At 39.5% G+C, this 14,598-nt stretch overlaps 1 protein-coding gene across 1 annotated transcript; it reads right to left on the reverse strand.

The window, feature by feature from the left end:
- Positions 1-12,197: 12,197 nt before the first annotated feature.
- Positions 12,198-13,335, reverse strand: LOC105056734 (uncharacterized). The gene has a single exon (XM_010939043.3). It carries the CDS (start codon positions 13,267-13,269, stop codon positions 12,688-12,690), a length of 582 nt encoding a protein of 193 aa, XP_010937345.1. The 5' UTR covers positions 13,270-13,335; the 3' UTR covers positions 12,198-12,687.
- Positions 13,336-14,598: the final 1,263 nt, after the last annotated feature.

Raw genomic sequence — 14,598 nt, forward strand, 5'->3', positions numbered from 1 at the left:
TCAGGCATCAGAGACCATCGATATGAAACCCTGATCAAAGAGTTCAAATTTCAAATTCGAAATTCAAAATTTTGACCCCGGTACCCAAAATGTGTGGAACTCATGATTAGAGAATCATAATTCTCAATCATAGAGTCCCAGATAGATAAGACTCATAATCAGCCATCAGATCAGAAAGGAACCTCTAATGTGTGTGACCCCGCAGGTTCGAACCTAAGCCGGTAGCACAGGAACTCATTTCTGTACTAATCGAAGTGACCATCTAGCAATAGTACCCGACGATCGGATAGGTCGAATAATCGCAATCGCAACATTCAGAACCTACGTGAATATGGTTACCGTATAATTCATCCCTTTTGACCCCTGTGTTTAGGATGACTCAGAGTTAAACTGTCAACCCTGATCATATCATCCGAATCGTGCTCAACTCAATTAGTCCTGTGACTCCTCACTAGGACTACCCTGGTCAAAGTTTTGCTAAATTGAAACACGACTGTACACAGCTCCTAAACTGGAGTGGTCAATCCCATCTTGACACACGCACCGACAAGTCAAGTACTTGACTACACCCAGCAACCTTCCGTCACTGAATTAGAAATTCAGGTAGTCCAGTGCCTAAGTGCAGTGAGTTGCTTGCAAGTCACCGTGGCGGTCTCAGGTCGGAGGGACATTTATACCCATATCCCATCGGAGCAAATCTTGACAGCAAAAATAGCTCCGGAGTTGGTCACGTTCAGTGCAGATGTACCATTACATCTCACCTGTATGCCATACCAGTGTCTCCACACTCTTTGGTTATGAGGACAACCAACCCATATGGCACACAACGACCTATGCTCGATAAATATTGTCGTCCTTGATAACAACGTATCATTTGGTCGCGAACATGTTTAAGGACTAAACGACAAATCCTCCTTTGTCGAGTCTAAATAGTCCTAAGGACTTCACCACAACACAGGAGTTCATTAGAAGATGAAACATTTGTGATGAAAAAATACCAAAATTTTTATTTATTTATAATTCATGTACTAATACAAAAGGAGCACAACCATCAACAGGCTGACGATTGACTTTGGGACACTATTCCCAACAATCTCCCACTTGGCCTAAAGCCTATCGGTGCAGTATCTAATACCCATCTTCGACTTGTAGTCGTTGAACTCCTTCACCGCAATGGCTTTAGTGAATGGGTCGGCCAGGTTCTCCTTCCCGTCGATCTTCTGAAGGTCGATGTCACCTCGATCCACGATCTCTCGGATGAGATGGTAGCGGTGCAGAATATGCTTCGTCCGCTGGTGTGCCTTTGGTTCCTTCGCCTGAGCAATGGCTCCAGAGCTGTCGCAGTAGAGCAGAACTGGACCAACAAGGGAGGGTGCTACTCCGAGCTCGGTGATGAATTTCCTCAGCCACACCGCTTCTTTGGCAGCATCTGATGCAGCAATATACTCCGCCTCGCATACTGAATCAGCCACAGTGTGCTGCTTGGAACTCTTCCAGCAGACAGCCCCACTATTAAGGATAAAAATAAATCCTGACACACTCTTGCTATCATCTCGATCAGACTGGAAACTAGAGTCTGTAAACCCTATAAGTCTCAAGTCTGATTCACCATATATAAGCCACTGGTCTTTAGTATTTCTCAAATACTTCAGGATGGTTTTAACAACCTTCCAGTGATTCTCCCCTGGATCAGATTGGTATCTACTCACTACCCCTAGTGAGTATGCCACATCTGGTCGTGTACATGTCATGGCGTACATGATAGATCCCACTGCCGAAGCATATGGAATCCTACCCATACGCTCTCTCTCTTGAGGTGTTGTCGGACAATCCCTCTTCGAGAGAGAAATTCCATGGCCTATCGGTAGATAGCCTTTCTTGAAATTTTTCATGCTAAACCTTTTCAGCATAGTATCAATGTACGTGGACTGGGATAAGCCAAGCAACTTTTTGGATCTATCCCTATAGATCCTCATCCCTAGGATGTAGGAAGCTTCTCCCAGATCCTTCATGGAGAACTGTGACGATAGCCAAATCTTTATTCCCTGTAATGCAGGGACATCATTCCCGATTAAGAGAATGTCATCCACATACAATACAAGAAATACTACTGCTGGACCATTAGCCCACTTATAAATGCAGGGTTCTTCTCCGTTCTTAACGAAGCCATACGTTTTGATCATCCTATCAAAACGTATGTTCCAACTCCGAGATGCCTGCTTAAGTCCATAAATGGACCTCTGTAGCTTGCACACCTTAGACTCATCTGTGGTTGTGAACCCTTCAGGTTATATCATATACACCTCTTCGTCCAGCTCTCCGTTTAGGAAAGCTGTCTTCACATCCATCTGCCAGATTTCATAGTCCAGATGGGCAGCTATCGCAAGCATAATCCGAATGGATTTGAGCATTGCCACAGGAGAAAACGTCTCGTCATAGTCTATACCATAACGTTGACGATATCCCTTGGCAACCAAACGGACTTTATAGGTCTCCACCTTTCCGTCTGCGCCCCTCTTCCTTTTGAAGACCCACTTACACCCTATGGGTTTTACTCCTTCGGGTGAGTCAACCAATGTCCACACATCGTTGACCTTCATGGACTCCATTTCGGATTTCATGGCCTCTAGCCATTTCTCAGAGTCAGGTCTCTGCATTGCATCCATGTAGGTGATCGGATCCTCATCGTTTTCATCAAGTTCGATAGGATCACCATCCCGGATCAAGAAACCATAATATCTGTCCGGTTGATGTGGTACTCTACCAGACCGCCTTAAGGGTGCACAATCAATGGGCTCCGGATCTGATCTAATCAAATCCGGTTCAGGTTCAATAACATGTGTCGGTTTTTTCACCTATCGAACTTCGTCAAGTTCGACTTTAGAGGCAACAGTTCCTTCACTAAGGAACTCCTTTTCTAAAAAGATTGCCTTAAGGCTGACAAACACCTTTTGCTCATCAGCAAGGTAGAAATAATACCCTTTGGTCTCTTTTGGGTACCCTATAAAATTACACTTGTCAGACCTAGGTCCAAGCTTGTCTGTAATTAAACGTTTAACATAAGTCGGACACCCCCAAACCCTAAGTTGCGAGAGTACTGGCTTACGTCCTATCCATATCTCATATGGCGTTTTGGCTACAGACTTACTCGGAACTCTATTTAGAAGGTAACAAGCCGATTCGAGCGCATATCCCCAGAGGAAGATCGGCAGACCAGCAAACCCCATCATGGATCGAACCATGTCTAACAGGGTCCGATTCCTCCTTTCAGACACACCATTATGCTGTGGTGTTCCAGGAGGAGTCTACTGAGAGAGAATCCCATTCTCCCCTATATACGTCAGAAACTCATTGGAAATGTATTCACCTCCTCGATCAGATCGAAGAGTTTTAATACACTTTCCAGTTTGTTTTTCTACCTCATTTCGGAATAGTTTGAACATTTCAAATGATTCCGACTTATGCTTCAGTAAATAGACATACCCATACCAAGATAGGTCGTCTGTGAAGGTTATGAAGTAGAAAAATCCACCTCTTGCACTTGAGCTCATGGGTCCACATACATCAGAATGTACCAGACCTAAGAGTTCACTGGCTCGCTCACCTTTTCCAGTAAAAGGTGACTTGGTCATCTTTCCAAGAAGACAGGACTCACAGGTTGGAAGTGATTCACAATCACTAACTTCAAGAATTCCTTCTTGAGCCAACCTGTTTATCCTGTTCTTATTGATATGACCTAGCCTACAGTGCCAAAGGTAGACTTCTGACACATTATCTATTCTAGAGCGTTTACCGAATTTTTGAACCACATTAACAGGCTGTGATAGTAAGTAAATTCTATTATTTAATTGTCCAACAAATATTGTAACACCATTCAAAATGATATTGCAAATATTTTTTTTTATTAAAAAATCATAACCGTACATGGCCAAAAGGCCTACAGAAATAATATTTAATAAAAAACTTGGACAATAGTGACATTCACTCAGAATTACATTACGAGAATTGATTACAAGACTCATGATTCCTAAAGCTAGAACTGGAACTTTGCTTCCATCTCCAACATTCAGGAACCTCTCGCCTTCATCAAATCTTCTACTGACCTGCAGACCCTGCATCGAATTACAAATATGATAAGGGCTTCCGGTATCCAATACCCAGGCAGTAGTATCACAAATTGAAAAGTTGCAAGGAGTTATCATATAATTACCTTGCTTCTTCTTTGGCCTGTTCGGGTCCAGGGAGGCAATGTATTGAGGACAGTTCCTCTTCCAATGCCCGTGCTTCTTGCAAAAGAAGCACTCCGCCTGGCTCTGGTCATGCTTGCGCTTCTTGGTCTGACCCCGTGCTACTGTCCCAGCATGAGATTGCACCTTCTTATTTTTCTTCTTCTTGTTCTTCTTCCCCTTCCCAAAGGGTTGACGACGAGAAGAAGACCCTCCCACTACATTCACCGACTCCTTATGGAGTTGGTGATCCTTCTCAAAGTTCTGCAGCAACCCCAACAATCCGTGGTAGTTTACTGCAGGCTTTGTCATTCGAAAATGAGTAAGGAATGGGAGGAAGGACTTGGGCAAGGAATTAAGGATCGCATCCTTACCGAGCTGCTCGTGCAGAGGAAAGCCCAATTTGCTTAGGCGCTCAATTATCTCGATCATATACAGTACATGATCAGTGACTGAGGCCCCATCCCTCATCCGAGCATTGAAAATAGCACAACTAGTTTTGTGCCTTTCAATGTCGTCAGGCGTGCCAAAGGAGTCGTTCAACATTTGAAGCATCTCCTGTGGCTGGGCGTTCTCAAACCTTCGGCTGAACTCGTCATTCATTGCTGCCAGCATAATACATCAAACGGTGGTGCGGTCATTGAGCCACTTCAAGTAAGTGTCTCGGATCGCTTTACTAGCGTTCGGAGCTGGCTCCTCAGGTGCTGGATCCGTTACTACATAAAGGATCCGTTCATGCTCAAGGATGATTTTCAATTTTCGATACCAGCTATCGAAATTGGGTCCCATGAGCTTGTCATTATCTAATAATGACCGGAGCGACAGGGTAGTGGCCATAGCTGCTTAAAAGAAAACGAGACCTCTATTAGTACATAAATTAATACTAAAGACTTGGACTTTAGTCTAAAGTTTTTCCCAATATTTTTACGAACTGGTAGCCTCATCCTCCAATTCGAGAAATTACTTTAATTCCTTAATGGGTACTAGAATCCACACAGACTACACACGAGCCCAACTTTGGTTGGTCAACCCATGTGCATCTATGGGTAGGTTCTTAACCAGTTGTTTCTCTAAACAACTTCTAGTAATTTATTTTGCCTCAGAACCTAATCAGTAGGCTTTGGCCTCCACTGAAAAGATCTGGTTAGGTCCAACCATTAACATGACTTAATTTAGTGAATCGGACCAATAAATGATCAGGCCCGACTTTGGCCGGCCAACCTAACCACCATCAGAAAGACTCAATTAAATTATCATATTATGAATAATAATTCCATTAGCCAATGAGCACCAGGCCTTTGGGCCTCCAATGATCATTGAACTAATGGACTCATTATCATTCACTTAATGGGAGGCTATGACTTAGTTATCATTATAACTTAATCATTTTAGGGACCTAAAAATTTTGAGGATTTTATTAAAGAATAGTAGAGAAGAAATCATCCAGCCAATTTTAATCCTCCCACTGACTTCACCAAGTCAGATTAAAAAGGATTTAATTAAAGCTGGCATTAGGAGCACCTAAATCAGTCATACTGATTTACCTAATGACATGGGTGAGCTCTAATCACCAAGTGATCTAATCAAAATCTAACTTACCAGATTGGCCAGGTAAGTGAGATCAGTGGTGGGGATTTGCCATTAACTCGTCAATGATCGAATCAATGCGAGTAGCTCCCGCTTAAGAACCACTGGTCAAAACTGCCGAACTTACCTTAGACACCAACCGGTTCATTAGTTTTAATTTTGATCAACTTAGTAAATAGAGCTCCACCGCGTAGCCATGAATTAAGTCCATCTTGGTCTAGTTAAAGACATGGACCCATTCAACTACAACTATTGAAGTTGAGTCTAGAGTATCCTTGACCTAATCTAATTCAACTTTTGATTAGATTTGACCAATTACTCCAATTCGTCCATTTTTTAAACTAACCTTAGGTCTAACCCAATTATGGACCTAATTCATCTAACCCATTGACCCAAAAGTTTATGCAATTGTCTTAGGTCTTAATTCACAATTCTAGACCTACTAGACAACACTTAATTCTTTTAATTAAGTACTTGGGCTGATGGGTCAGGGTTTGGCATTTTGAAAATAATTTTCAAATTTGAAAGATTTTATTTTCTGTTCACCAAATGTGTTAACTCATTTCACAAATGGGTCAGCACATTTCATAAACAGCAATTCTATTGCTCATTTCATAACAGAAAATAACTAAAAATAAATCATAATTTTTTTTTTAGATCTAATCTAACACATTCATGATAAATTTCTTAATTAAGTCCTTTCGCTGCTTCATCGGCATGGGATATAATTGCATCGGCACCCCTACCGCCATAGGAGACCCCATCGAATGGGAAGAGAGGGCCTTTAAACCCTACTTTTCTCCTATGACCGGACGGCCATGGCAACCAACCCAATTAGATTACTTGCTACTTGGATCATGTATATCTAAATATACAAATTTCAAAATTTAAATTTTGAATTTCAAATTTTAAATTTCAAATTTCAAATTTTAAATTTCAAATTTGAGATTTCAACCAAATTTCAAATTTTCAATCTTTGAATTTTAAATTTTGAATTTTGAATTTCAAATTTCAAATTTCGAATTTCAAATTTCAAATTTCAAATTTGAGATTTCAACCAAATTTCAAATTTTGAATTTTGAATTTCAAATTTTAAATTTCGAATTTCAAATTTTAAATTTCAAATTTGAGATTTCAACCAAATTTCAAATTTCAAATTTTGAATTTCAAATTTGAAACTTCTAACAAATTTCAAATTTCAAATCTTTTTGAATTTCGAATTTCGAATTTTGAATTTCAAATTTAAACTTATAGATTACACCTTAATCTACGCATGCATATGTATATCATATTCTAGAACCTGCTCTGATACCAATTGAAGCGAAAATTTAGTGTAGGGGCAAAATGGTAATTTTAAAATTTTTTCAAAATTACTATTTTACAGCAGAATTATTAATTAATCTCATTAATTAATACTAATTAACCCTACACTAGGATCTAAATATGATACAACAGCATGCATTTAAATTTGAAATTCAAATTTGAATCAGTAAACGTTTTACAGTACTGTGTTCAGAACACATCACCTTTTGCGGGTAGTCGATCACCGCAATCTGATCACCGTCGGAGGACTCTGATCATCACGTCGCAGCCACCCAACTGTCTGACCTCTGCGGATCGTCCACACGAAGCTCCCGTCTGATCAGCTCCTCACGAATGCTAGTTCGTGATTTCACCCTTTTGATGGCAGATGTTGATCGAACTCCTTCGATCGATGTGTGCTGACTTCTTGGATGCTCTAAATCGTCTGCACAGTTACTTGAGAGGCTGATGGATCTCTCTCTAAAATTTGGTGGACTCACGACACTCGTGGCACACCAATCTCACTTCCCGAACCCTAGGTAAAAACCCTAGGGTACACACCAAAAACCCTGCGCCCAATTTTCTCTCTTTTCTTTCTTTTTCTCTCGGAAGGTTTTGGATCTTCACCTTGCGCAGAAGCCTTCCTCACGCCCCAAAGTTTCTCTCCTAATTTTTCTACGCACGTCCCACTTTCTCCTCTTTTTAAAACAACGTCGAACGTGTCTTATCCGCGTGAGAGGATAAAGACAAGAGGTTACACATTTGAATTCAAATCAAATTTGAATTCAAACGAAAACCAACTTATCCCTATCCTTTTGGGCGTGAGAAGAGAAGGGGCGTGGCTCTTTGTGCGTGGAAAAGTTTCACGAGAAATCTTTTCTCGTGTAAGTAATGTGGCGCACAAAATGGATAAGGATGAAAGGGCAAGTGATAAGTTATCCATTCAAATTCAGACATGCTTTGAATTTGAATGGCTAACTAATTAATTTATCCATCCATATGGCGCACAAATGAGGACGTGGGAAAGGGTTTTACGTGAGAAAAATTTCACGAGAAGTTTCTTCTCGTGAATTCAAATGGGTGCAAGGAAGTTGGGTGACGCAGAAAATTTAAAACAAGGTGGTTTGATTCAAATTGAGCCAACCTAGTTTAAAATAGGTTGAGCACAATTAGATCAAATTAAACCCAACATAATTAGACTTAATTAGGCTTAATAAAATCCTAATCAAATCAGAAATTAACTAAACCTAACCCCTGATCAAATCAGGGACTAAACCACCTTAGCGATTAGGTCAACATTTAACCTAATCGGGTCAATCCAAACTGAATCCAATTCAATTGGACTTGATCCAAAAATAATTACTCAATCAAATTGAGTTAATTAGTGATAAAATCACTAATTAAACCTCTCATAAATATTGAGTCCAAATCCGATGGGCAATCAGGCATCAGAGACCATCGATATGAAATCCTGATCAAAGAGTTCAAATTTCAAATTCAAAATTCGAAATTCAAAATTTTGACCCCGGTACCCAAAATGTGTGGAACTCATGATTAGAGAATCCTAATTTTCAATCATAGAGTCCCAGATAGATAAGACTCATAATCAGCCATCAGATCAGAAAGGAACCTCTAATGTGTGTGACCCCGCAGGTTCGAACCTAAGCCGGTAGCACAGGATCTTATTTCTGTACTAATCGAAGTGACCATCTAGCAATGGTACCCGACGATCGGATAGGTCGAATAATCGCAATCGCAACATTCAGAACCTACGTGAATATGGTTATCGTATAATTCATCCCTTTTGACCCCTGTGTTTAGGATGACTCAGAGTTAAACTGTCAACCCTGATCATATCATCCGAATCGTGCTCAACTCAATTAGTCCTGTGACTCCTCACTAGGACTACCCTGGCCAAGGTTTTGCTAAATTGAAACACGACTGTACACAGCTCTTAAACTGGAGTGGTCAATCCCATCTTGACACACGCACCGACAAGTCAAGTACTTGACTACACCCAGCAACCTTCCGTCACTGAATTAGAAATTCAGGTAGTCCAGTGCCTAAGTGCAGTGAGTTGCTTGCAAGTCACCGTGACGGTCTCAGGTCGGAGGGATATTTATACCCATATCCCATCGGAGCAAATCTTGACAGCAGAAATAGCTCCGGAGTTGGTCACGTTCAGTGCAGATGTACCATTACATCTCACCTGTATGCCATACCAGTGTCTCCACACTCTTTGGTTATGAGGACAACCAACCCATATGGCACACAACGACCTATGCTCGATAAATATTGTCGTCCTTGGTAACAACGTATCATTTGGTCGCGAACATGTTTAAGGACTAAACGACAAATCCTCCTTTGTCGAGTCTAAATAGTCCTAAGGACTTCACCACAACACAGGAGTTCATTAGAAGATGAATTATTTGTGATGAAAAAATACCAAAATAACTTTTATTTATTTATAATTCATGTACTAATACAAAAGGAGTACAACCGTCAACAGGCTGACGATTGGCTTTGGGACACTATTCCCAACACCTTGGACACTCCAAAGTGATAGGAGATCTGGAAGAAGAAGAGAGGAGGAGGAGAAGAGGCTCTGAAAATAAAAATTCTACAAGAAAATTGATCATGGGACGTCGAAGAGAGTGATCCCCTTTTTATAGACTAGAAATTAGGACTTTCCAAGAAAGGATGCCATGAATCAAAGCCAAAATCTCTTTTTGGCATCCCCAAAAATTTCAAAAAAATTATTAAGATGTGGAGAAAAAATTTAAAATCTCACACACTAAAGAATTTTAAAAAAAAATTAAAAAAAAAAATATAGCTCCAACAATATATTATATACAAAAAATTTCTTTCCAAGTCTGCATCTTATCTCTAATTCAGATCGCATTCGAAATAGGCAAGAGATAATATTATGACTTATCAGCTATAGCCGACCACCCTTATTGGATCCTCTCTCATGAAATCAAAAATCATAACCCAAATCCAATTAGGCATGGAGAAATTGATATAGATCGAGATGTGACACAAAAGATAAGGATAGAGTCCTAGTCTGACTTGGACTCTTCATTTCTAATTCAATTCTAATCCAAATCAAATTTGGATTGAAACCACGGATAGAAATGAATCTAATCCAATTATAAATTCAAATATCTCATCAAATTTTTAATCAAATTAGGAATTAGCCGAGTTCAAACCCTGATCGAATCATGATCAAATTTTTTTTGTAATCGAATTTGATCATATCAATTCCAATCTGAGTCGAACAGAATTTAATTCAATTAGACTTGCTCCAAAACTTTTTACTCAATCAAATTGAATCAATTAGTAATCTAATTACTAATTAATTCTCTATAAATGATAGAGTTTCAGTCCTAATAAGACTCTTCCATAGAGTCCTATCCAAGTAGGACTCTTCACCAGAGTCACAATCCAATTGGACTTTTCAACCATCAGATCTGATCAAATCTTCTAATGCGTGTGATCCCATAGGTTCGAACCTAAGCCAGTAGCATAGGAATAACTTGCTATACCAATCGATGTAACCATCTAGCAATGATGACACGATGACCGGATGGGTCGAAGTGTTGCAAAGCAACCTTCTAGAACCTACTGGTGTATGGTTACCGTATAATTCATCTCTTTGACCCAAATGCTCAAGGTGACTTAAGATTTAACTGTCAACCCTAATTAAGTCGACCACATTGTATTTCAACCTTTCAAATCCATCTCATGAATTATCCTGATCAAGATTTTGTTAAATTGAAATACACTGATGCATATCTTCTACGAATTCAGAGAGGTCAATTCCATCTTGACTCACACACCAACTTGATAAGTACTTGACTGCACCTAGTATCCTTCCGTCACTAAGTTAGAAACTCTGATAGTCTGGTACTAAAGTACAGTGAGTTACTTACAAGTCACCGTGGTGGTCTCAAGTCGGAGGGATACTTATACCCATATCCTTCACAAGCTACTCTTGACAGTAGAGTGCTCGACACATGGTCACGTTCGATACGAATGTACTCTTATATTTCATCTGCATGCAATAAGAGTGTCTTCACACTCCTTAGTTAAGAAGACAACCAACTCACATGGCACACAACAACCTACACTTGATATCGCTATCATTCTAGTAATAGCGTATCATTTGGTCACGAATAATTTTAAAGACTTAACGATAAATCCTCCTTTATCGATTAATATATATAGTCTTAAGGACTTCATTACAACACAGGAGTTCAAAGATGGTCAATTTGTAATGAAAATGCCAAATAATTTTTATTAATGAAAATTCATATACAGTTTACAAGATGAGCACAATCATCTAACGATTGGCTTTGGGATACATTTCCCAACAACATCTTAATTGTGTAACATGCAAACCAGTCCAATGTAACCCTACAATCCAACATGGAGCATCAGAAGACATCATAAGAAAACTATGAAGCCCAAAAAAGAATTCTAAACTGATCCGTACCATGAGATATTAGAGCGTGCCAATAGACAATGTGTAATATTAATAGTTTGCCAAATTCAATTATCTTTATGTTGGGTCATATTATCATAGACAATCTATGTATAGGCTCATATTAAATATGTACCATTTTATATTATCTGTATACAGAGACCATAATAATTAATCTGGATTACTCTGCTATTATTGTTTGATTCAAAATTCAATAAGAAAAAATATAAAATTTAAAATAAAAACAAAGCAAATAAATTCAAGTGAAAAGCACATGAATAACTAGAAAATATGGATATTTTTATATTTTAAAAATTCATAACAAATTACACTTTGGTAACGTATTTGCAATTCTACTTCTCATAAAACAACTCAAATTCTAAATAGTTACTTAATAACCTCATTACAAATTTTTCTGTTGTGTCTTTCTTTCCCACATTGCTCATATTTCATATTTTTTGATAAATCCACATGTGAAGCTCTTCTTTTCTTCTTAGGCCTGCCAAATGAATTTTTGTGATGAAAGATAAAATATGTATCTCATTTGAGATACCTTTTTCATTATATTGATATCAGATTTGTATATGAACTCCCCTCTGTCAGGAAAAAAAAAAGTTGGATTATTGGCTCAAAGCCGGATGTCTCATCCGGTTAGAGAAGCAGTATATATTCAGCAATAAAACAAATACAAATTGCTACAACAGTTAATGGATAGTTCGATCATCACAGAGTTATTACAAGAATCATAAGGCCAACAAAGAATTTATCAATAATATTAATTTATATGCTTGTATTTATATATTGGTTGATTTAGTAGTTAGCTACGGCTATGGGAAGTAGTTGCTGCCCTTTCATAATCCGAAACCACCCATAACCACTGCAGTTAAACCACAGGAGAAAACATAGAACCAAAAGACTGCAAAGTAAAGCCCACCCATGATCCAAAGTCCCAATCAATCCCACAAGCTCCAACCATTTCCTTCCATCCCTCTCACTGCATACATAAAAAAAAACGTCCCTTCTTCAAAACAAGCAGCACTTCTAACACCTGGCGAAGAGCTAAAAATCACACTCAGAAACCGCATTTCCTCATTCTTTAAACGTCATTTTGCCAATGCGGATGCAGTTGCCCGCCATGTTCATCAACCTGTTATTCTGAGCTTCCAGCGGGTTTGGAATATCCATGAACTCGTCATTGCAACCGCTGAACACGCCGATAACCATGCTGAATCTGGTCTCAAACGTTCCCAGGTCGCGTGTTATGAATGCCTCGATTCCTTCGCCCGTGTAGTCCAATGCGTCCTCGTAAGATCGAAGGCAACTGTCGATGCCAGCCCTCACCATCTTATCCAACTTCTTCTGGGTCTTGGTCATGGCGAGGGTCTTGGCCGTGTCGATCTGGATGCGGTCTCTGAGAGCCCGGACCAAGATGTTGAACAGGTTGGTGGCGTCGATGACCGGGTATTCATGGGCGTAGGAGCGAGCGGCGCTGACGCAGATGTCCGGGGTATGGGTTTGGCTGCAGAGGGGGACGATCCGAGGGTCGACAGGGGGGAGGAGCCTGTGGTTGGGTTGGCTGCCGGCGCCGGCCGGAACGGCGGTGGGGGAGGCAAGAGAGAGGAGGGGAACGCAGGCGGCGAGGAGGAGTGAGAGGGCGTTTCCTGGCCTCATGGTTGCAGCGAGGGTAAATGAGACCAGAGGAGAATGGAAGGAGTGGGCGAGGTGAAGGACGTAGAAAAGGAGAGAGAGTGGAGGGAGATGAGAGTTTGAAAGGCGAAGTTGTTGGAAGGCCTCATGTTTGTAATGCCACCGCCTAAATTCACTCTCTAACATGAAATTAATTGTTGCATTCCATCTGGTTATAAATAGTTTAGTTTTAGACCTTCACTACTTGCAATGCCTACCATCCATCCCTTCCGCCTTAAATTTTGGGTTCGAGCTATTCCAAGAAAGCAACAATGAGTATGACATCTAGTATTGGTAGTTGGTTTAATCAGTACCATCCATTTTGGAGCAATTGCTTCATGTTTTGATGAATTAATCCAGTTTCCTGAGCTAGGCTTTTGAATATAATCTTGCTCATAAATTTGGTTTTACTTTGATGGATCAAAGGAACAACACGATAGATTGGATTGTATCATATGTTACTAAATAAACTAGAGATTAGATCTAATGACAAAATGAGATCTATCTATAGATCCTGTAGAACCTTCTGTTTTCTGACTATTTGAATTATACTTACATTAGAGTAGTGTAATTGTCCATATATATCAGGAAAAAAAAAGAAAGCAATCTCTGCTTTACCTCATCTCTGTTCTTGTTATTTAGGAGTGTGTCTTGCAATGTCATCTAATCGAGTTCTGTTTAAATGGATATAGGATAAGACAATTCTCGATCAGTAGCATACTCTAAAATTTCACTGTTGCCAATGTCACTCTTTCAAGACAGGACACGTACATGCGGTATGAGACCGAATTTTCATATCCCCTAATTTCAGGAAAAAGAAATAAATTGAAAATGTGTTGAGTTACTTATTTAGGAATGCTTGGAGTTCCTTATTTAGGGGTGCTTTGAAAAAAAAAAATAATAAATTAAATTAAATTCGAAAGTTCATTCTCCATAACAGATGAAGCTGGATTTGAACCATTTGAAGTGGTGCTAGACTGCAAACATGGAACATCAGCAAAGCAAGAACCGGATAAATATGCTCCTTGCTCCTACCGAATCAATTAGAAAGAAACTAGATGAAGTGAGAGAAGCCACATCTAAATGATGGAACTACAAAAGAAATTACATACATCAAGAATCCTGCACGCCATCTTGGGCTGGGCTTGGATTCAGAGACCAGTCCACAGCCTAGAAATTGTACAGGACCCAACCTAGATCATTCATAAAACAGATTTTTTTTTTTTTTTTTTGAGAAATATATTAATCATGAAACTTTACCATTGAAGAACTTGAGGTGAGGATATTGAAAAGTGGACTAGCTAGGAGTGCATG

Source organism: Elaeis guineensis, chromosome 13 (genome assembly GCF_000442705.2).
Source record: "Elaeis guineensis isolate ETL-2024a chromosome 13, EG11, whole genome shotgun sequence".
Taxonomy (NCBI): domain Eukaryota; kingdom Viridiplantae; phylum Streptophyta; class Magnoliopsida; order Arecales; family Arecaceae; genus Elaeis; species Elaeis guineensis.